Source organism: Astyanax mexicanus, chromosome 4 (genome assembly GCF_023375975.1).
Source record: "Astyanax mexicanus isolate ESR-SI-001 chromosome 4, AstMex3_surface, whole genome shotgun sequence".
In the NCBI taxonomy this organism is placed as follows: Eukaryota; Metazoa; Chordata; class Actinopteri; order Characiformes; family Acestrorhamphidae; genus Astyanax; species Astyanax mexicanus.
The window spans coordinates 14,810,353-14,834,828 of NC_064411.1; the positions used below are offsets into that span (position 1 = coordinate 14,810,353).

General features: G+C 38.0%; 2 protein-coding genes and 1 pseudogene across 2 annotated transcripts in view; 1 reads left to right on the forward strand and 2 right to left on the reverse strand.

Moving 5' to 3' along the window:
- Positions 1 to 24,476, reverse strand: part of LOC125801484 (zinc finger protein 239-like) — a 236,224-nt gene that overhangs the window by 140,109 nt on the left and 71,639 nt on the right. The window lies entirely within an intron of this gene.
- Positions 1 to 24,476, forward strand: part of LOC125801174 (zinc finger protein 271-like) — a 166,422-nt pseudogene that overhangs the window by 59,519 nt on the left and 82,427 nt on the right.
- The window catches only part of LOC125801108 (NLR family CARD domain-containing protein 3-like), a 31,871-nt gene continuing 23,770 nt past the window's right edge, over positions 16,376 to 24,476 (reverse strand). Inside the window, exons 9-11 of the mRNA XM_049477136.1 lie at positions 23,762 to 23,935; positions 21,967 to 22,013; positions 16,376 to 17,564 (exon numbers count right to left, since the gene is read on the reverse strand). Of these exons, the coding sequence (XP_049333093.1) occupies positions 16,951 to 17,564; positions 21,967 to 22,013; positions 23,762 to 23,935 (835 nt within the window). The 3' untranslated portion in view covers positions 16,376 to 16,950. The remainder of the gene's footprint in view (positions 17,565 to 21,966; positions 22,014 to 23,761; positions 23,936 to 24,476) is intronic.

Consider the following 24,476-nt stretch of genomic DNA (forward strand, 5'->3'; position numbering starts at 1 on the left):
TATATGGTCCTGAAAATGTTGTTATCGTGACAGGCCTAAAAGCAGCAGAGCTGGACTGAACACCTAGTAACACCTCATGTACACAATTGAAAATCCTGCCTTCCACCAGTGCTTTAGGAATATAATGGATTCATATTATGTCTGACGGACAACTTGATGTCTTTATAATCTGCCGCATAGAGGTCTGCATATCCCGCAAATGAATGAATAGTCTAAAAAAATCTAACTATTGGCCGATGCCAATAGTAATACAGCAATAAATCTACAATTTCGAGTTTTTAGAATGACCGAAACATGTTCAGAATGATGTTAATAAACATACAACACGGAGGATTCAGGGGAACGGTATTTAAGAAAACCCACAGCTAGCTAAAGAGTGTGTGTGTTTACGCGTGAAGAACCCAGATAATAATGCATATATTCTTTCTTTAATTTAATTAAATACATTATTTTTTTATTATTAAATTACATTTTTAAATAGTATTTAATTATTTGTATGTGACTGGCAGGCAAACGCTGCTGTTTTTGGCGGGAGCGGGTTTAGAGAAATATCTCCCGCGCAGACCACGTAGGCCTAAATTGATCTTTATATAATTTTCTAACATACTGAAATTTGGGATTTCATTAGTTAGCCATTCAACATTAAAATCAACAAATGCTTGCAACAGATCACTGTTCAATCAATCTAGGGTTTATTGCATTTTAAATTTAATTACTGAAATAAATAAGTTTTCCTTTATATTCTGATTTATTGAGATGCACTTGTAAATAAAAGGCTCAGGATCATCTAAACCATCAAAGTCAAACGAAATATGTTGGTCAAAATATAAGTTTGTCAACCACGTAACCAGTAGGCCCATTTGTACTTTTACTTCTTACCTTTGACGACGTATTGATGTGAACGCCGTCGAATTACAAATTTCTCTGGTTTGGTTAGGTTGTTTGGATACTTTCCACTAACTATGTAGCTAAATAACGTGTTGTACTGCGTCTCATCCATTGTGCAGTGGTAAAATATGGTCAGGTCACGCATTTATTTCTCCTCTGAAGATTACGCCTACAGGGGAGGGGTCGTGGATTGTGCAGGTCGTGCTGACGTTTTCTTTATATTTTGAAATACGAATTCGAATTATGAAAATCATGAGCACGAACTGCGAAATTATTCTATATATTTGGAGAAAATTGTATAGATGTTATTTATAAAACAAAATATAAATGTGCTGATAAAATCAGTTAATATAATAAGTAAAAAAACTAGTTTGTGTTACTGCATCAAAAAACAGATGCATAGGTGAATGTTTGCATCAGTTTCCCAATGTTTTTATAACTGAATTTTTGAGTATGAAATACACAGAAAATATACATGTTTATAAATAAATGATAACTGGTTATGAAATAAATGTGATAAGCTGTGTTTTAGCGTTCCACTTCTGGTGGAAACCCTAATTATATTTTTAACAGTAAAACAAACTGCACATCTCTGTAATGCAGTTTTCAGCATCACCAGTCATACACTATAACAATTCAAAGTGTTAAACCCGAAGAACCACGACCACATATTCTTTTTTTTATATTTTGTTTATTGAATTTTGCATAAACATATACAGAACAAACATATCCAACCATAGTCATCCATTCAGACATTTAGAACACTCTCAAGAAGAAAAAAAAGAGAAGAGGAAAAAAAAAAGGGGGGGGGTGTAGAGAGGAGGCTTTTTTCTATTTCTCTCATTCTTGAGATTCTTTAAAGTGATGAAGTATGGGTTCCCAAAATTTAATAATATGCACCCGATAGTGGGGTTTCCCAGTACGCAATCACTCCATTGAAATAAAATTGTACATTTCCGCTAGCCAATTCTTGAAAGAAGGAGCTGAGACGACCAAATATCCTTAAATGCAATCTTGACATAGGTTAACAATTATTTACATGGAATTGCCTAATTACATATAATTGCGTTTTTCACCAATAAAAACTACATGCAAAACTGTGATTCCAGATATCTTCACTGTAATTTAGGATAGTAAAATAATCAGGTAAAATAATTTTCTTAAAATGATTCTTAAAATTATTTTTAACCGACATGGTTAAAAATGTTCCCCCCTCTTTTCTCAGAGTAAAAGAGGTATAGAGAGATTAAAAGTTACTGGGTGAAATAGTAATAGAGACACAGATTATCAGCATCATTACTGTACCCATGATCCTCTCCAGCTTTAATAAACAGAGGGGGAACCACTTTTCTTGGGTTCTGGTTAAATATGTTCCCCCCTGTGTTCTCAGAGTTAAAGAGATATAGAGAGATTAAAAGTTACTGGGTGAAATAGTAATAGAGACACAGTTTATCAGCATCACTACTGTATTTTAAATCCTCTCCAGCTTTAATAAACAGAGGGGGAACCACTTTTCTTAGGTTCTGGTTAAATATGTTCCCCCTGTGTTCTCAGAGATAAAGAGGTATAGAGAGATTTAAAGTTACTGGGTGAAATAGTAATAGACACACACTTTATCATCATGAATACTGTATCTGAATATCCCTACTAGCTTAACTAGCTAACCCATGTTCTCTTGATCCACTGGAAACAGCGGCATGGATTAAAAATATAAACATTTTTAAGACACATTCAAGACACATTACTACTCAAAAAAATATAAATGCACTCCAACTTCAGTGTAGGGGGAAACAGTTTCCAAGCTGCAGTTATAACAGCAAAGTTATATGAAATAATACCACAGACTAATTACTGTGCCATATAATGTAGTTTATTTACTTCAGCAATTCATCTTTCAGACGTTACGAACGCATTTTCACAATTTAGCGAGACTGACAAGAGTACACAATGCTCAATAGACCATCCTCGCTGAATTCTGAGTAGCCTAATACAACATAGCTTTAGTTATATAAACTGTATAAATTATTAAAACTCTCAGTGTACATTTGAGCATTTAAACATGTCCTAACAACAATTTAATGCTTTAAAGTACGAGTTTATATGGTTCTATTTCACAAACGAAGTGAAAATTCTCTTACCCGAAGGTACAGAAAGAAATAGAAGCGCAAACTGAAACACACAGCCCGTCTAAGCCCCTCCGCGGCGCTACGTCATGATTTCGACATGCGCAGTGAAGGGGGAACAGGGGGAACTGAATTCACCGTAACACCGGACCTTGGACTGACGAAATTTTCTCCAACTGGACTATACTAAATCCTAATGAAATACCCCTGCTATACAGGAAATCAAAATTCCTTTCGGGTAATTGCAGAAATTCAGTGTGTTCTAAGGAGCTGCTCATTAAATTGTCCTGGAGCTTCTGGAACTGATGTATTTACTGGTAATAAAATTCCTTTAAATGGCCCACTCAATGTGAAAAGAGGATGCCATATAAAAATCCAGAGGCCAATAATTAGACGAGATGCTTCTATTCACTTCGTCTACAGGGCTTTGTAAATTAGCAGGGTTGCTTCTTAGATATATTTACAAGTGTGTCAGACACATTATGTTACCTTTGGGAGATTTACTATTGTGTACTATTCATTTATTTCAATTTCTTAATTCTTAGTTCGCTGAGAGAATTCTGGCAGAGGAGCTGCTGACATTTTTAAATACAGAATCAGCTGTTTGGACTTACAGATGGGAGGTGGCCGTGACTTTGCTCAAGGAGAGGAGTAAAATTCCTTCTGTTGAGCAATAATTCTGTTTTTATTTTATGTTTTAATCAGATAATCTCAGATAATTAAAAGATGTGTGCCACTACTGTGAAGAAGCAAGTGGAGAAACAGAAAATGCACAGAGCTTTTAAACACAGGTACATAAACAGATGCATCTTTACACAAAGACTGACACAGAAAACTGAAACACTGGGGTTAAATAAACATTAGGACTGAGAAACACCTGGGAATACTGATTAGGGGCGTGGCTACAAATTAACACAGGTGGGAAGATTAAGGACAAAGACGGGGGAAGGGAAAGCCATGTGGCTGCCAGTCAAAGTAAGAAAGAAATGACTTTAATTCAATTTTAATTATTGTGGTTTATGTAATGTAAAAATGAAATTTGTTTCATTTAATATTACCATCATGTCCGAGTACAACTTCTCCATCGCTAGCTGTAATATAAGAGGGATCCAGTCAGTTAATAATAGAAATATGAAGCTTAACATACTAAAAACAGAGAATTTAGATAACTAGACTAACCTCTTATAAAAATATACGTGATGCCCAAACAGTCTGGGGTGAACATCTATCCTTTTTTTCTGTTGGGGAGGATAAAGCGGATGGAGTATCCATTTTAATCGTTTACTAAAAATGTTTCAGTTCTGAAAATAAGGGAAATTATTCCTGGTAGGCTTCTGTATGTGGATATTTATTTGTTGGGTAAAAGAATTAGGATAATAAATGTTTATGCTTTTCCTAATTAAAATAAAAGAATTAGCCTCCTTAATAAATTAAAAACTATATTATATGTCTGCTTTCTTAATATAATTTGTGGTGACTTTAACACCATAATGGAACTTAAGGATAGTAACTCAGATAAACTAAGTAAAAAAGGGAATATTATATCTTTTAAAAGAAATCATGTGTAATAATGAGTGAGATTATATTTTAGAGTTTTGTTTCCTGATAAAAAAAAAGAGTTCTCAAGATTTTATAGTATTAGGAATTTTTTGTGTGTAATAATTTTAAAATAAAGAATTATAAAGCTAAATTGTTGATTAATTCTGATCATTTAACTATTGTAGCTACAGTACAACTTGTAAATGAAGAAGAAGGAGAAACTAAATTTCTAAAATATGCAAATATTATGTTAGACCGTAAAGATGATTAAATAGAATAGAATTCATGAAATATTTTTACTCAAGTGATCAAGATTTGTGGGAATCTATGAAATGTAGAATAAGAGTCTTTTCGAAATTCCAAAGTAAAATACTAAACAAAGAAAGAAATGAAATACTTAATTTTAACTAAACAATATTTTAACTTAAAATCAAAAACAATAAGAACAGAGTATTAAGATAAGTGCTTAATACGTATATAGGATAACATTGATAAAATTAACAAAGAAGACAGTAAATGTGTGCAGGTTTTAACAGGTCTTTTTTCTGAAGATGATTTAGATGTTAAGGTCACATCATTATATTAAAAAAAAAAGCAGATAAATTACTAATTCTAATATTAATTAAAAATTCTATTCGTTCAGGAAATAATACATATCCTAGTTCTAATGAAGTGAGAGGAGGAAAGTGATAAAATATAATGAGAAGAAATGTATAGAGATATAACTGTAGATGATTTAATTAAACAATTCCTAAATTATAGATATCCGCCATTAAATAGTAACTTAGAAGATGATATAAAGGGAGATGAGGTTTTATCTGTTAATGAACTCTTAAATAAAGGTAAATCTCCAGGATTAGATGACATTCCAGCAGATCTTTCTCTCTCTTGTGGGCATGATTTGTCTCCCATTCTTACACGGGTTTATAATGAAGGGCTGAGATGCATCATTCTTTCTACGAGGGTGTTTTGGCACTGTTGTATAAAAAACTACTAAAAAAATTATTGACACCTTACACTAATGAATCTTGACTATAAGATTTTTGCTAAGATAATTATGAAAAGGATTGAAACTGTATTAAATGTAATTGTAGAGAAAGAACAGGAAAAAGTGTTGTAAAACTGTGTTTTATGTTGGACAATTTGAACACTTTGAGGGAAGTAATCTGTAGTAGAGATGAGAATTTTTATGTTGTAGCTCTTTTGATAAAAAAAAAAGCATTCAATTATGTCTCTAGAACAGGGGTGTCAAAACTGCGGCCCATTTCCTTTTTTGGAGCGGCCCGCGAGGTATTTTAGAAATAGAATGAAAGTTGGCCCGCTGTTAAGCAGGTTTTTATAATATGAGATTCAAAGTTTGAACGCTAGGTGTCAGAAATGGGCCAAAGAGTCTAAAAGCGGAGAGGGTGGGCATTTCTAGCGCAAAAAAAACGGCCAAAGAGTCTAAAAGCGGAGAGAGTGTGCAGTTTTATTGCAGAAAAACTGCCAAAGAGTCTAAAAGCGGAGAGAGTGCGTATTTCTAGCGCAGAAAAGCGGGCCAAAGAGTCTAAAAGCGGAGAGAGTGCGCATTTCTAGAGCAGAAAAATGGGCCAAAGAGTCTAAAAGCGGAGAGAGTGTGCAGTTCTAGCGCAAAAAACGGCCAAAGAGTCTAAAAGCGGAGAGGGTGCGCATTTCTAGCACAGAAAAATGGGCCAAAGAGTCTGAAAGTGGAGAGGGTGCGCATTTCTAGCGCAGAAAAACGTGCCAAAGAGTCTGAAAGCGGAGAGAGTGCACAGTTTTATCGCAGAAAAACTGCCAAAGAGTCTAAAAGTGGAGAGAGTGTGCATTTCTAGAGCAGAAAAACAGGCCAAAGAGTCTAAAAGCGGAGAGGGTGCGCAGTTCTAGCGCAAAAAACGGCCCAAGAGTCTAAAAGCGGAGAGGGTGCGCATTTCTAGCACAGAAAAACGGACCAAAGAGTCTGAAAGCAGAGAGGGTGCGCATTTCTAGCACAGAAAAACGGGCCAAAGAGTCTGAAAGCGGAGAGGGTGCGCAGTTTTAGCGCAGAAAAAGGGCAAAGAGTCTAAAAGTTGCGGTGATTAAGGAGTTTTATATTAAGAGACATCATGAAATGAAACATCAATTTGAAAAATCTTAGTTTACACAACACTGTAAAAGATAGATAAAGATAGTAAGTCAAGTAAAATGGTGTGTAAATGAAATGATCTGGAAAAAGTATTATTTAAAGTGGTATATTTCATTATTTGTTTTATTACAGAGTCTGTGGCCCGTGACCTTAAATATATTTCTCCTTCTGGCCCCCAACAAAAAAAGTTTGGACACCCCTGCTGTAGAAAGTATATTTTTGAAGTTCTGTATATGTATGGTTTTCCTGAAGGTTTTATCAGTATGATAAAGTGTATGTATATGTAATCTAATGTAAAAGTAAATGTTAATGATCGATTGACTGATGCTTTTAAAGATCTGAGAGTAGTCAATCAGGGCTGCCCTCTTAGAGCATCACTATACGTACTCGCTAAAAGTCCTCTAATTTAAAACATTAAACATGTTAATGAGCTAAATGGAGGTGATGTTAATGGGAAAAAGTTTATTATTTCTGCTTATGCAGGCGACATAACTGATTATAAAATCTAAAGAAATCATTCAAAATCATTTTAAGGAATATGAGCGAGTTTCAGGTGCTAAATTAAATTTATCTAAAATCTGAATGTTTCTGGATTGGTGTATAAAAATAATTTAAAAAAAAAATCCCTGTTAATGTACCAGAGACAGACCGTGTCAGGGCCAGACAAGGAGGAGACTTGTGCAGATACGATAAAAATCTTTTATTAAAAGATTCAGCAGGGGTAGTCAAAACAAGCCAGGTCAATACCAGAGAAACAATGAGCGGGGAAACCATACCATAAACGGGAGACAGTCCAGAGTTCATACACGAGCAGGGAGTATCACAGAGTAGGCAGAAATCCAAGTGAGAAACAGTCTAGGTCATACACAGAATATCCAATACACGGGCAAGGCAAAAATCAAAGTCGGAAAAACACGGAGAAGGATCATACACGAAAATAACAATCAGGCAATGTAAACGCTTTGTAATGCAGGGTAGAACCAATACAATTACTCGGCGAGGAGTGAGCGTGAGCGTGGTCTATTTATACTGAATGGTAATCAATACTCAGGACTTCCTGGAGGTGTCATGCGGTGTACCATGTGATCGGGAGTGTGTGTGATGTCATGGTGAGGTGCGTTCTGGGTATTGTAGTTGGAAGCTTGGAAATCGCAGGTAGAGCTGAGTGAGGGGAACACAGGTGTGCTTTCAGCACCAGACATGACAGTACCCTCCCCCAAAGGAGCCGGAGCAGAGACAGATCGGGGCCGACCCCGGCGACGACCACCCGACGGACAGGGAGTACAGGCGGGAGGAGCAGATGGCGCAGCGGACGTACCGGACAGGCAGGGTCCCCTGGAGCGGGCGACCCGATGAACCGGAGCAGAGCTGGCCGGGGAGCGCTTGGGACGTCCACGGGGCCTAGGGGCAGGCTTACCAGGGTTACGGGTATGAAACTCCGCGAGTAACGCAGGGTCCAACACGTCCTTGGCAGCTACCCAACTGCGCTCCTCCGGACCATACCCCTCCCAGTCAATGAGGTATTGGAGAATACCCCCACGCCTGCGTGAGTCCAGCACCTCCCGGATAGCATACGTGGACGAGTCCTCCCCCTCCACCGCCGCGGGTGGCACATCAGCCGGTGCAGCGTCAGCAAGTGGACCCGGGACCATAGGCTTGAGGAGAGACACATGAAAAGTGTTGTTAACACGGTATTGGGGAGGTAGCTCAACTTTGTACGTAACTTCATTAACTTGAGACAAGATCTTAAGAGGACCAATGAACTTCGGTAGAAGTTTCCTGCAACTACCCTCAAACCTAAAGTCCCGGGTTGAAAGCCACACCCGATCACCAGGTAGTTGGGGTTGTCACCACGGTGTCTGTCAGCTCGTTCCTTGTACCTCAGCAACACCTCGGAGACCGTACGATGTGTCTCCTCCCACACCTGCTCACTGCGCTTCATCCATTCATCCACAGCCGGAATGTCAGTGGACGCCACTGTCCAAGGGGCTAGAGGAGGTTGAAAACCCAGAACTCACTGAAAGGGGGTGAGACCAGAGGTGGTGTTAACCAAGGAGTTTTGTGCAATTTCAGCCCAGATGAGATATTGCGACCAGTCAGTAGGGTGTTTGTGGCAGTATGTGCGGAGGAATTTCCCTAATTCTTGATTAACCCTCTCAAATTGACCATTACATTCTGGGTGGAAACCTGAGGTGAGACTAACATGAACTCCTAAGTGTTCAAAAAATGCTGACCAAACACGGGAAGTAAACTGTGGACCTCGATCAGATAAAATATCTTCAGGTATGCCAAAGTGTCTAAAAACATGAGCGTAGATAGCCTGAGCAGTCTGCAGAGCAGTGGGTAAAGCAGGGAAAGGAATAAACTTAACTCCTCTAGAAAAACGATCTACAATCGTGAGAACAGTAGTGTAACCATCAGATACAGGTAAGTTGGTAACAAAATCAATAGCTATATGCGACCAGGGTCGTTCAGGTACAGGAAGTTGCAGTAGCTTACCGGCTGGAAGAGTTTTGGGTGTTTTGCATTGCACACAGACGGAGCAGGAGGTAACGAAAGTATGTACATCAGCGCGCATGGTTTCCCACCAATAGCGCGCTGAGAGGAGCTGTAAAGTGCGAGTTACACCAGGATGGCCAGAAGTCAATGCGGAGTGAGCCCATGTGATTAATCTATCACGAAATTGAACTGGAACGAAAGTTTTATCGTGAGGACAACCCTCCGGACTAGGTTGATCAGAATTACAGCTACGAATTTGTTCATCTAACTCCCATTGAATGGCTGCGATCTGCACAGAGGAAGGAAGAATGCGTTCAGTTTCAGCTGAGTGAGATGCGCTGTCTGAAGCACAATAGACTCTAGACAGCGCATCAGCCTTAGTGTTACGATTGCCTGGATGAAACGAGATCGAGAAGTTAAACTGGGAGAAAAATAACGACCAACGAGCTTGTCTAGGGTTAAGCCGTTTAGCGGTGTGGAGATATTCCAAATTTTTGTGATCTGTGAGCACAGTAAATGGATGGGCGGACCCTTCCAGCCAGTGACGCCACTCTTCAAGGGCTAGCTTGACAGCAAGGAGTTCCCTATCCCCTATCCCATAGTTACGCTCTGCAGGAGAGAGTTTGCGTGAGAAGAAGGCTATAGGATATAATTTGGGTGGCGACCCACTACGCTGAGAGAGGACTGCACCTACACCAGACTCGGAGGCATCGACCTCCACTACAAAGGGTAACTTGGGTTTAGGGTCCTTGAGTATGGGAGCGGAGGTGAAGGCAGCTTTAAGCTCGCTGAAAGAGCGTTCAGCCTCGGGAGACCATCTGAGCTGTTTGGCAGCGCCCTTAGTAAGAGCAGTAAGAGGGGCGGCGATGCTACTGAAATTACGGATAAAGCGTCTATAAAAATTAGCGAAACCAAGAAAACGCTGAAGATCTTTAACAGTCTGAGGTACTGGCCAGCTAGTGACGGCTGAAACTTTCGCATCATCCATAATAACATCGTTGGAGCTGATAACGTAGCTGAGAAATGTAACCCGTTGCAAGTGGAATTCACATTTCTCGGCTTTGGCAAAGAGATTATTCTCTCGTAGACGGTCGAGAACTAGGCGGACCTGACGAACGTGCGTGGAAAGATCAGAGGAGTAAATCAAAATGTTGTCTATAAAAAGTATAACGAACCGGCCAATGTAATCACGAAAAATGTCGTTCATAAAAGATTGGAAGACAGCGGGGGCGTTAGCGAGGCCGTAACTCATAACGAGGTACTCGTAGTGGCCATTAGTAGTCGAGAAGGCTGTCTTCCACTCATCCCCCTCCCTAATGCGTATTAAATTATACTCGCTGCGGAGATCAAGCTTGGTGAAGTACTTGGCGTTGCACAACTGCTCTAACGCAGAAGGAATAAGTGGGAGCGGGTAGGCGTATTTTTTAGTGATGTCGTTAAGTCCTCTATAACCAATACAGGGTCTCAAACCCCCATCCTTCTTCTTGACAAAGAAGAAACCTGAACCGACTGGGGATTTGGATGGGCGAATGAAACCCTGAGCTAAAGCCTCAGAAACGTAATCCTCCATAGCCTTCTCCTCGTCATGAGTGAGGGGATAAATGCGTGCTTTGGGCAGAGTGGCACCCTCAATTAAATCAATAGAACAATCGCACTCGCGATGTGGGGGCAACTTAGTGGCATTAGATTTGCTAAACACATCAGCATAAACAGCATACTCAGAAGGAATTACAGGGGTGTCTATGGCATTAGGACTCTCTACAGAGGTAGACTGCATAGTAATAGAGTCAAAAGAGAGACAGTTCTCACGACAGAAGGGAGACCAGGCAGTGATGTCCCCCAGGCTCCAGGAAATTGTGGGGTCGTGAGTCTTGAGCCAGGGTGCCCCCAACACGAGAGGGTGTTCGGTGCAAGGCAGAATGAAGAGCAGAAGGTCTTCTACATGGAGAGCGCTGGTCTGGATGGTGAGAGGAAGAGTCTGCAGAGTGATGGGTTTGGAGCGCACCCTCTGTCCATCTATGGCGTGAACGGCGATGGGACATCGAAGTTCTTGAGTGGGTACAGCGTGCTCCACAACCAGGTCAGTGCTGATGAAGTTACCCTCTGCCCCAGAATCTACAAGCGCTAGGACACAAAACGTATCAGTTTTAGTGGAGACAATAACAGGTAACAGGTAAGAGTTCTCCACGCGCTGTCCTGGGGCTGACGCCTTAATAGATCAGGGCCGGAGCTCACACTCAGCCTTGAGATGACCTGGTTTCCGACAGTAGAGACAGAGATGCGGACGGAGCCGGCGTTGTCTCTCAGCAGCAGTAAGTCTCGACTTTTCAACTTCCATGGGCTCTGGGTCTCGTGGAATGGGTGAAGTTGCAGCTGGAGTGCTGGGAAGAGACAGATTCACAGGAGCTGCTGGAGGCTGGTTGGAAACTCTGGGTCTTCTAGCCAGGAGCTGATCCAGACGGATCAAAGGGAAATGAGCTGATCCAGGGTGAGTGAGTCGTCTTTACACGACAGTTCCTTCTGAATATCGTAGTGGAGTCCATGCCGAAAAACATTAACCAGCGCGGGGTTATTCCAACCACTGCTAGCTGCTAACGTTCTAAACTCCAGCGCGTAGGCAGCTACCGACTTCTTTCCCTGGGTCAGGTTCAATAAAAGTTCTCCGCTGGACTGCCCATAGCGAGTATGATCAAAAACGCTGCGGAAAGTGGTCAAAAAAGAATTGTAGCTGGCCTCAGAAACACTGTCCCAGATAGCAGTGGCCCACTCCAAAGCTTTGCCTGAGAGACGAGAGACAATGAACCCGATCTTAGCCCGATCGGTAGCAGGTTGGGAGTTAGAAAAAAATACAGAACACTGAAGTAGAAACCCACCGCATTTCTCCGGGTTGCCGTCAAAAACTTCAAGTTTGCAGACAGAGAAAGTAGATTCCTTGGTAGCGTTTAGAGTGGGGGAAGGTTTAGCAATGGGGCTAGTAGCATGGGTAGCTAACCCTCTGAGGTGCCCGATAACCTCAGTTAGCTGCTGCTGCTGGCTAACCTGCTGGCGTGCTAGCTCGTCTACAGCCTGGGTCACACCAGCGAGCGTTTGCTGGTGCTGACCGAGTAGCCGGCCCTAGTTAGCCAAACCAGATTTAATAGACTCAGTATCTGCAGTCTCTGTCATAGCGGCCGAGTAATATGTCAGGGCTAGACAAGGAGGAGACTTGTGCAGATACGATAAAAATCTTTTATTAAAAGATTCAGCAGGGGTAGTCAAAACAAACCAGGTCAATACCAGAGAAACAATGAGCGGGGAAACCATACCATAAACAGGAGACAGTCCAGAGTTCATACACGAGCAGGGAGTATCACAGAGTAGGCAGAAATCCAAGTGAGAAACAGTCCAGGTCATACACAGAATATCCAATACACGGGCAAGGCAAAAATCAAAGTCGGAAAAACACGGAGAAGGAGCATACACGAAAATAACCATGGTGTAAAAAAAATAATAACTTTGTTTCAGTTTTTTGTGGGGTACAACATGTGAGGTAGCTAAAAGAGAATTGGCTTTAAAAAGTAAAGATCTTGGAGGATTAGATGCAATAGATTCAGACCTTAAAGCCAAAATAGCGTTCTGTAAAATAATAGCAATTGGTTTATAAAGACAAGCCGAGTGGGTGGGTAACATAACCAACTGAAAAAAAAAAGAGGTAGAGCTAGATCTCATTATCCATATTATCAAATTATGTACTCAGATTTTATAAATAAATATGATTTCTTAAATATAAATTGGGTTTTCGACCCAAATAAAAACATTTATAATAAAATTAGAGATGTCTTATATGGTGATCTAATTAATTAGAGATAATAAATGAATACCAACTAATAATTAATAATAATGAATCTAAGTTACTCTCTGAAAAACTACGTGACATATCTTGGCTAATATCTATTAGAAGACTTCCTGTAAGAGCTGTAGTGAAGTGGAGTTGTGGTTTCACCTAAATTGTGTTGGAAAACCCAAAATAAAGAAGAGCTACAGCTGTGCTGTAGGAGCTCATCGTTTTTTTTGTTGTTTTTTTGACAGAAATGTTTATAAGTATGTATCTTAAAAAGTTTTGCATGTCTTTTTTCCCATTATTTGGGCTTTGCAATAAAAAAGTATTTATCATTGTTTCACTTTTTGAATAAAATGCATGTGCCTGTCTGAATGCACTCCTTTGCAATTTCTCTTTATAAGCTGCAATGATTATTGCTTTACTTTCTCACATTCTGATACCAGCTGTCAGATTCAGTGACCCGTATGCCAAGGCTTACCTGTGAATATCATCCTTCATTTTATTTTAAAGCTGAAAAGGTGAAGGAATGCGGAGATATCTGAGAAGATTTTATTGGCTCTACACTTATGTTATGATGACAAGAGGTCACATATTCTGATAGCAGATGGGAGAACGTAGGTGTGCCACTCATCAAAAGGTAAGAACTTAGTCAGCTGTGGGGAAATCCAGTCCAGCTTCTCTGTGTCTCTGGGAATGACGTGAATAAGATAAAAAAGTCTGTTTAGGCTCTATCTGAAGAGTCTGAGAGAACAAGTTTACTGAATGTGGATGTGGAGAAAGGATTCGAGTTGGGGTTCAATCCCCCAATAAGATCAGCTGCAAGGGGTGGTGTGGAGACGTCCTCACAAAAGCCACCAACCCCCCAAACCCACCGCAAGACATACTGGGCTGGGGGCTAAACATCCATGAATGCTGGCACCTTTAGGGCCAAACAGATTAACACATGTCTTTGGTACTTTCTGCTCCTGTCCTCTGTTCTCCTGCTTTCTTTTCCTCCCCATGTGCTCCCTTGTGTCTGGTTTGTAACCCCGCCCCCTTGTTTCCTTCCCCAGGTTGTTTCCCTCACCCTGGTTGTGTATATAAGCCCGTTTGTTTGAGTGTTCCTGGTCGAGTCTTTTGTGTGCTGTGTTTGCTGTATGTGCTTCATGTTCCTTGTCAGCTGCTTGTTCTCATGTCAGGTTGGTTTGGTTTTAGATTTTAGTGTTTATACAGTTGTTCTGTTCCTTGTTTTCTTAGTTTTGTTTAATCTTTGTTCTGGTCTTTGTACTTTAGTAGTTTATAGTCTTGTTTATTCTTGTTTTGCGCTATTCCTACCTGTGTTTTCTTTCTGTTTTGCTTACCTAGTTTGTTTATAAGTTATATCTGCGTTTATTATTAAAAACAATGTAAAAAAAAAAAAAAAGAAAGACTAGAAGAAATATCATTAAACCATTTATGAAATCACATTTTGTGACCTTACAACCACAAACTTTAAGGTTGTTCCTCCCAGGAAGGTCAGGTGAACCACAAACCTGCAGAAATACATGCAAAACACTCACAGAGAACACAGTTTAGAGCTACTCCATAAAGCATTGTTTCAATAAGCTTCTGCAATGTCACAAGATTTATTTCAATCCAGTGTTGTAGTAATTTTTCACCAAGATCTTGCAGCATTGATGATAGTAGAGTCTGACCACTGCACAAAGTCTTCTCCAGCACATCCCAAAGATTCTCAATGAGGTTCAGATCTGGACTCTGTGAACAATCCATGTGTGAAAATGATGATCTCATGCTCCCTGAATCACTTTTTCACAATTCCAGCACCATGAATCCTGACATTGTCATCTTGGAATATGGCCGTGCCATCAGGGAAGAAAAAATCCATTGATGGAATAACATTAAATTAAATTAAATTATTTACTTACTAAAATCCAGGTGGAGACTTTTTTACTAGACAGGTAGTGTATTAAGTCAGTTCATAAACTACTAGGAAGGTGTGCAGTCCTCATTAATGTACACAGATGGAGGGTCTATACTTTACCACAAGTACAGCAAGCTTAGTAATTTCTGTATTAAAAGGTATAGATGTTCATATGCTTTTTGAAATATATCTGCATTAAGAAATAGTAGTATACTAAGTATAACTGAAAGTCATATTGGCAAAAAATCTAATAAATGGATAAATATATCAGTGTTTAATGTAGTTTAAAATAAAAAAAATGTTCCTAAAAATAAACCTGTCTTGTTGGAAGGTGAACCTTCGGCTGGGTCTGAGGTCCAGAGCACTGGAGCAGGTTTTCTTCCTGGATATATCTGTACTCAACCGCGTTCATCAAGCCTTAAATTGAACCAGTCGTCCAACCCTGCAGCTGAAAAACACCCACATAGCACGATGCTGCCACCACCATGTTTCACTGTTGGGATTGTATTGGGCAGGTAATGAGCAGTCCCTGGTCTTTGGTGTTAATACAAAGACCAGGGATTTGTCTTATCAGACCAGAGAATCTTGATTCTCATATTCTGGGAGTTCTTCGTGAGTTTTTTCATATGTCTTACACTGAGTAGATGCTTCCATCAGAATGCTCTGCAATAAAGCCCTGACTGGTGGAGGACTTTGAGGAACTTTCTTCATCTCCTTACATGAAGAAGGGGGTGGGGCACATTTGCTAACATGAACCAAAGCCCACCCTATAGTTTCCTAGAACAACATTTGTGGAATTACTTTTAATTACAAATAATCCCTTTTTTCTGTATTCTGTTTATTTTTAGTTACATCCAGGTAAAGGTGATTTTACAACCTAAACATTACAACCTTACTCCACATTACATTTACTGTTGCTGGAAAAAATTATGCGTGAAATGTCTGAATTATATACATATGACAAAAACTGATCAGTTATCACTTAATATTTAGAATAATAACAGATTTGGTTATTATTATTATTATTATTATTATTATTATTATTATTATTATTATTATGTATTGACATGTTAATTCTGTTGTATATTTACATTTTCTCCTTTATTTTTTTTTAACTTAGTAGCATTGGGTCCTGCATTTGTTTCTACTGAAAGCACTTCTTACAATGGTGTCCTTTTATGAAAAAGAATGCAACTTTACGTTTTATAGAGATTTTTGTCAGAAGTTAATATAAACGTCAGGACCTGTGGTCTTACTGTGAACTACAAATGAACAGAAGTCAGGTTACCGCAGTGTTTCTCAAACCTGTTCTTACATATTCTGTACTGTACTAAATTCTGGGTATCCTCTACATCTAACTTCTAGATAAGTATTAATTAAATTAATTGTCGTTCATTGTAGCTTACAGTAAGTCCTGCAATCCAAAATTAATAAACACGCTTTGAAAATGAAATAGTTATTAGCTAAGCAAGTACAGGGCTGTAGCATTAGCTTAAAGCTAACTTAGCATTTTTCTCATTACAACTCTTAAACGATCTCGTAATTTAGAGGATCCAGTGATGTTTAGGAGATAAATGTACACAGAATAAAACGTACAGGGTTCTGAACATATTTATTTACTGCAGAATGTGATAAGAGGACAGTTTTTAAAAAACTCATCCAGTTTCCCACAGAGAAAAAAACCCTTAGACACGGAAGCCGTACGAGGACTACAGAATGACGCAGGACTTCAGTGGACTGTACTGCAGCTTTGTTGAGGGGCAGACGGTGTCAAGGACAAGACGAGACAAGAAAAAAACACCAAAAAATAGAAATGTTAATTACATCGACTCCAACTTCCACCGTAATCTGACCACACAACCAATTTTACAATAAAATAAAACAATAATTAATAATAATAACAGTAGTGAATAAAGATAACAGTAAATAAAATAAAGGTTCTGGAAAAAATGACAAAATCATCTATATAAAAAATATTTACATACTTATATTTCTACAAACATTTTCCCTCCTACACACACACACACACACACACATCAAATCTCTGTTACACACAGAGTTATTCTATCTTACACAGACGCACTGAGGAGCCAGAATAAACCCAAAACCCTGCATAGAGGGGCTGAGTGAAGGTGGTGTGGAATGTGTGTAGGTGTGTGAGAGTGTGTGAGGGAGTGTGTGAGGGTGAGGGTGTGTGTGAGTGTGTGAGAGTGTGTGAGGGTGAGTGTGTATCAGAGGAGACTCTGTAGAAGGACAGAGTGCCGGAGGGACAGTCCACATACACTCCTACTCTCCTACAGCCGGAGGGAGGAGTGGAGAGATCAGTGCTGTTATTATTGTGATGAACAGAGTATCTGTTATCAGAGCAGTTCAGACTCCAGGAGTTTATATTCCCTCCAAACCAACAGTCTAATCCTCCTCCTTTCCTGCTGATGGTTTTATAACTCAGAGCTACAGCAGCTCCTCCTCCTCCGCTCCACTCAGCCTCCCAGTAACAGCGTCCAGTAACACCAGTAACTCTCTCTCTACTCAGAACCTGCGGCCACCAATCAAATCTCTCTGGATGATCAGGATACGACTGCAGCTCCTCTCTCCTCTCCACCCTCCTGTTCTCCTCACTCAGAGAGAGATTACACTGTGCTGTGTTCAGATCCAGAGTGAAATCACAGCCGTCTGAACACAAGAACACACACAGAGTGTATTTAGTGTGTGTGTAGTGTTATATTTAGTGTGTGTGTAGTGTTATATTTAGTGTGTGTGCAGTGTTATATTTAGTGTATGTGTAGTGTTATATTTAGTGTGTGTATTGATATATTTTGTGTGTGTGTGTAGTGTTATATTTAGTGTGTAGTGTTGTTATATTTAGTGTTAAATTTAGTGTGTAGTGTTATATTTAGTGTGTGTAGTGATATATTTAGTGTGTAGTGTTATATTTAGTGTGTAGTGTTGTTATATTTAGTGTTAAATTTAGTGTGTAGTGTTATATTTAGTGTGTGTAGTGTTATATTTAGTGTGTAGTGTTATATTTAGTGTTATATTTAGTGTGTGTGTTGTTATATTTAGTGTTATATTTAGTGTGTAGTGTTTTATTTAGTGATATATTTAGTGTGTAGTGTTATATTTAGTGATATATTTAGTGTAGTGTTATATTTAGTGTGTGTAGTGTTATATTTAGTGTGTAGTGTTATATTTAGTGTTATATTTAGTGTATGTGTTGTTATATTTAGTGTTATATTTAGTGTGTAGTGTTATATTTAGTGTTATATTTAGTGTGTAGTGTTATATTTAGTGTGTAGTGTTGTTATATTTAGTGTGTAGTGTTATATTTAGTGTGTAGTGTTATATTTAGTGATATATTTAGTGTGTAGTGTTATATTTAGTGTTATATTTAGTGTGTGTAGTGTTATATTTAGTGTGTAGTGTTATATTTAGTGTTATATTTAGTGTGTAGTGTTATATTTAGTGTTATATTTAGTGTGTAGTGTTATATTTAGTGATATATTTAGTGTGTATTAGGGATGCGACGGTTCTCTGTATTTTATTGGTCTGTTTGGTTTGATACACCCGGATGGACGGTGGTATTTGGGTGCACACTAACAGAATGAACAAACGCTCTCCCGCTGTACATGCCCCGCCCATGGCCAGGGGGAGTGGCTGCTGAGCGCGTGCTGGGGGACTGCGCCGTCACACTGTGAAGATTCACCAGCAGCTCATATAAGAGAAGAGTAATGTTATTTTATTCTCTATTCTCTTTATTGTTTATGTAAAAACTGGGTTTACAACACTGAATATTAATCAAGCAATTAACCATTATTTACACTGGAGGGGGATCCTCATTTACAATGCCGCTGAGCATTTACAGTTTAAAAGAGATAAAAAAATATTTAAAAAAATAGAAATAAAAACTGACATTTACTCTAGACGAATAAAATATATACGTAAAAAAGGAAAAATAGGACATTTTAAAAAGATCATAAAAAAGACACATAAAAAGTAAAGAATTATATTTTATGAAGAAAAAATAACAGTAGTGAAAATAAAGTAAAATGATAAAAATAATAAGATATTATAAAATTAATATTAATAAACTAAGAACATGGGAATCATGGGAGAAAAAAAATATATATATATATGATATAGTTATTTATATAAACTATTTTGATAAATAAAATAATACAAATAAATAAAATAAATAAGTAATATAAAATATAAACTCATTAAAAAAACTAATTGAAAACAACCACAGGCTTTCTGAATAAAAAGCCTGATAGTAATAAAAGTTTCAGTTTCAAAACATGGAAATAGATCACCAAAACCTCAAGCTATTATTCATATTTGACAATATTTAATTAACTTTTCCGCACTCAACTTATTTTAGTTAACTGAACTGAGTTTTATATTATTTGTAGCGTCGCTCTGAATTCAGCTTCGAAAGAGAGAGAAAGAAAGAAAGAGAGAGAGAGAAAGTCAGAGAGAGAGAGGGGAGAAGTGCATTTTGCCTGATGTCTCTCTTGGTTATATGACAGTGGTGTTTTTATATTGAGTTTTATATCATGGTTTTGCAGTTTAAACTACACTTGATCCGTCGTTATTTATAAAAATGATTTTTCTTTAGGAAAACAGAGGTAATCCCACGCCGTGTGCGCTGCCAAACTTCGCTACGTGTGCCTGCAGCTTTTTAGAGCGCTGGACGAGATTTTAGTAAACGAATTAAAAAAACTATCTACGTAATGTTCAACTTGCCCTGTACCTGATCAGCTAATCACTATTACATTTTCAAACTGTTTATTAATTTAGGATTGCAGTTAGCTAGAAGCTGGATGTAGAGGATAGACAGAATTTAGTACAACACTGGGTAATGTTGGTAGTTTAAAGCAGTTTCTTAACCCTGATCATCACTGCCCTAAAACTGTGTTTTCCATCAGATCCAACTGATCAGCTAATAAACAATCATTTATTGAGTTAACCTGTTAAAATCTCTTAGCCCCCTATGGAGCCTAAATTAATCATTATGTATATTCAGCAGTTTATTAGACACATCATACCACCACTTACTTTATTAAAGTGCCTTTAAACAGAGGAAGCTGTAGAATATGCAGAACAGTGTTAATATGCAGTAGAATATGTAAGAACAGGGTTAAGAAACACTGATCTAACCTGACTTCTGTTCATATGTAGTTCACAGTAGGACCACATGTCCTGACGTTTATATTAACTTCTGCCAAAAATCTCTAAGAAACGTAGTTACATTCTCTCAGTAGAAAGAAGTGTTCTCAGTAAAAAAAAAATTAAAAGTGCAGGAACCAAAGAAAATGTAAATATACAACAGAATTGGCATACAATACATAATAATAATAATAATAATAATAATAATAATAATAATAATAATAATAACCAATACTGTTATATTATTTTAAATATTAGGTGATAACTGATCAGTTTTTGTACTATGTATATAATTCAGACATTGCATGCATATTTTTTTTCTAACAACAGTAAATGTAATGTGGAGTAACATGTTTAGGTTGTAAAATCACCTTTTATTGGATGTAACTAATTATAAACAAAATACAAAAAAAAAGATTATTTGTGATAAAAAATAATTCCACAAATGTTGTTCTAGGAAACTATAGTGTGGGCTTTGGTTCATATTCGCAAATGTGTCGCCCCCCAATATCAAGCCCGCTCCTACGCCCTTGCCTATAACTGCTATATTAAGCGACAGTTATTAAGTCTGTGTACTGAACAGAAATTTAAATCCTTATAAATGTCAGATATAAATATAACTAATAATAACTTATAGTTACTGTGCAGATTTTAAGTATATTATATTTTATAGTTGATAGTTATTTATAGATTACTTCTGTCGGCGTGTCTCTGCACAACCATGCAACAACCAATCAGACTTTTTCTGAATTTTCCAGGAGCAAATCAGCTCTGAAGGCAAACGCTGAAGATTTGAGGACTAATTAAACAAAACTTTCTCAGCTGCGTGATCAGGGCCAGTGAACGCTAAACGGAGAAAAGGATATTTGAAGAGGCGCCGTCATCTTATAAATCCGCTGTTCGGGACATTTTGGCTTCAGTGTTGAGTTTGATAATCAAGGTAAAAGACAGTCAGCAGATAAAGCACAGTGTGATTCAGTTACCTGTTTTTGACTAATGGTAAGAATAAGTGCTCCTTTTTTATAATAGATATTGTGATTTGAATTAATCTGTGACTTTATTAATTGGCTCTGAAAGTGTGAGTAGGAGCACCTTGTTGATTTGAAATAGAAAGGGCTAAAAACGTGCTGCATGTTGGAGCTAGATAATATTAATATATATCAAAACAGAACCGAGAACCGTGGCCCAAGAACCGCGATACGAACCAAACCGTGGCCACACTGTACCGTTGCATCCCTAGTGTGTAGTGTTATATTTAGTGTGTGTGTAGTGTTAATTTAGTGTGTGTGTAGTGTTATATTTAGTGTGTATAGTGTTATATTTAGTGTGTGTGTGTGTGTGTTGTTAATTTAGTGTGTGTGTAGTGTTAATTTAGAGTGTGTGTAGTGTTATATTTAGTGTATATAGTGTTATATTTAGTGTGTGTGTAGTGTTATATTTACTGTGTGTGTAGTGTTTTATTTTTTATGTGTGTGTAGTGTTATAATGAATGTGTGTGTAGTGTATGTGTGTGTATGTAGTGTGTTTTAGTGTGCTTGTATTGTGTGTATGTAGTGTATGTGTATTTGGGTGTGTAATGTGTGTATTTGTGTGTATTGTGTGTATGTAGTGTACGTGTGTGTAGTGTTTGTATATAGTGTGTGTGTGTGTATGTAGTGTGTTTGTATTGGGTGTATATAGTGTGTGTGTATTTGGGTGTGTATGTAGTGTGTGTAGTGTTTGTGTGTATTGTTTCTATGTAGTGTATGTGTGTGTGTAGTGTTATATTTAGTGTGTGTAGTGTTTGTATGTAGTGCATGTGTATTTGTGTGTATTGTTTGTTTGTAGTGTTTGTGTGTGTGTGTAGTGTTTTTGTGTTGTGTGTGTGTTTGTGTGTATAGTGTGTGTGTGAGAGAGAGAGAGAGCTTACATTTTTTTAATCCAGGTTTGATTCTGATCTTCCCTCCATGTTCCACTCTAAACACACACACACACAGATCAGCACAGTGTGAGATTTTTAGAAACTGATTTATAAAGAAATACTTTGTAGAAAACGAGCGAACATTTGAGAGAGCGGAAATTAGTGACCTCATGTGGTAAAGTACGGAACTGCAATGCACACTGCATAAAATCAGATTAAAAACGGAAGATTAAGGAAGATTAACTCTTACTTCTCTAAGTATATTTTTGTCTGCATGTATAAAGTTTTAATACTTACCGTATCTTATTCTGCTTTATATGTACAATATGTAGTATTATTTTTTTGAGAGCTTTTATTCAGAAATGGGGAAAACATGGCACAGTGGTTAAAGTTCCCAGGAGTGACTGAGCTACAGAAATTACTCCAAAAGGGCATGAACAACTCATCCAGGAAGAACCCAGAACAACATTTAAAGAACTGCAGGATCTCACTCACCTCAGGTAAGATCAGTGTTAAGGATTCAATAATAAGAAAGAAACTCCTAGATAAGATAAAATGGTTTCTTGTGGGCTTGCAGAAAAGGGTTAAACTTTACTAAAGTATGTTTTTTGCATTCATATCCATACCCGAGTGTACTCCTGTCACAACAACTGTTTTTATTGGACCATACATTTTTCAAGGAATTATTGTGCAAAAATTATTTTATCATGATTCAAAATTAATTTTATGTCACCGGTCATTAGAAAACTTCAAAAATTTAAAATGTAACAAAGGCAACATTTTTAAATAAAGCCAACAAACCAACTCAATCACATTAATGGGATCTCTTTAGAAATTAAGGGCTCTATTTTAGTGATCCGTAGGTGAGCTGTCAGCCGTGCACCATGCAGCTTGATTTAGGGTGTGTCACTGTGTCTTTACGATAGGAAAAGTTGCTCCAAAGAGGCTCAAAAGGTGCAAAAAGCATGTATTGTGAAATAAACCAATCACTATGTCACTTGCCATTCCCTTTAAGATCCAGGTGCGGTCTGACTTTGGCGTATTGCTATTTAAATGGCGCAGCTACCTGGAATTGACCAATGTTTTTCATCGGCGTAGATATATTCAAAATCACCATTGCTGTTTAAACAAGACAGGTGAAGAGCATGAAAGAACACTGTTGGTGGGAGTAAGATAGCAATAAGCATCAAGAGCACCTTGCACAGGGTGTAGGTTAGGTCCCTAAGTGTACAGAAAGGATTCTGGTTTTGCAGTCACTGATTATTTTTACCATAAAGACATGGGCTGGTTGCTGGGGTGCTTGACTCTCAGTGTATATAAAGTTAGTAGAGATCAGTTTTTATCTTGTAACTTTTCTCCTGACTCGATGCTCAGGGCAGCTCTCCATCACTGAAGTTTTCCACCTGTTCTGGAGTGAAAACTAAACCTTGGTTCTTTTTACCAACAGAAAGATGAGCCAAAACAGAATTACAGTGAAGTACTTGGAATTCAGTGCAGATAGCTTGAGCATAAACAATTAACAGTGGCTGTGTAAACAAAAATAAGACAGAATGACAGAATGAAGGTTACATGCTGCTCCACCATGTTTACCTGGTGACTACAACTAGATTTACTACAGGTCCCACAATGCAATGTGTCACAGCATTAACCCCTAACTTTCTCAACACTTTGCTTTCCTGTGAGGCACAGCACATACAAAGGAAAGAGCACAACAGGCAATATCGAGAGTGATAAAAATGTACAACATGTACAACAATATTTATCTTACAATAAGTTGATAACATAATTATTATTTCAGACCTACCCGAGTTTCTCCAGTTTGCAGTGTGGATCCTCCTGTTTGGCAGAAAGCAGCTTCACTCCTGACTCTCCTGGGTGGTTGTAGGTCAGATCCAGCTCTTTCAGGTGGGAGGGGTTGGAAATTAGAGCTGAAGCCAGAGAACAACAGCCTTTATCTGTGATCATACAACCAGATAATCTGCAGACAGAGCAAGAGAATGTGTGAGTGACAGAAAAAAAGAAAGAAAGAAAGACAACATAGCAGACTGAGCAAGATAATGCACTTTGATATTAGTCTCTTTTTAAAAAAAATAACACTACAAAATCTGAAAAAAATATCTATAGAAAACTAAAGTTTCTTAACACAGTTGACACAGATTAACATGAAACCCAAACCTCAACAGTAAGCATCTCTGTGAATACGGCATTAGCATTGATGTGGACCAAAGAATTGAGTTCATATTAACTTTTGCTAAAATTGTTTTTGCTCGTGCATCACAATTTTGTAATCAATGTGTGATGTATCTCAAATGTTCATTCAAGTTGTATATTTTTAAGACGATTGCAGAAGACTCGTATTTGTTTGTCTGTTATACTCTGACTTTCGTTAAACACTTTTTCTTGTGTGATTTGTTATCATCAGGGTAAACACCTGAATATTTACACATTTATACATGAATTTCTAGTGGTGTCAATCGATTAAAAAATGCAATCCAATTAAACCTGCCAACATTCTGTGA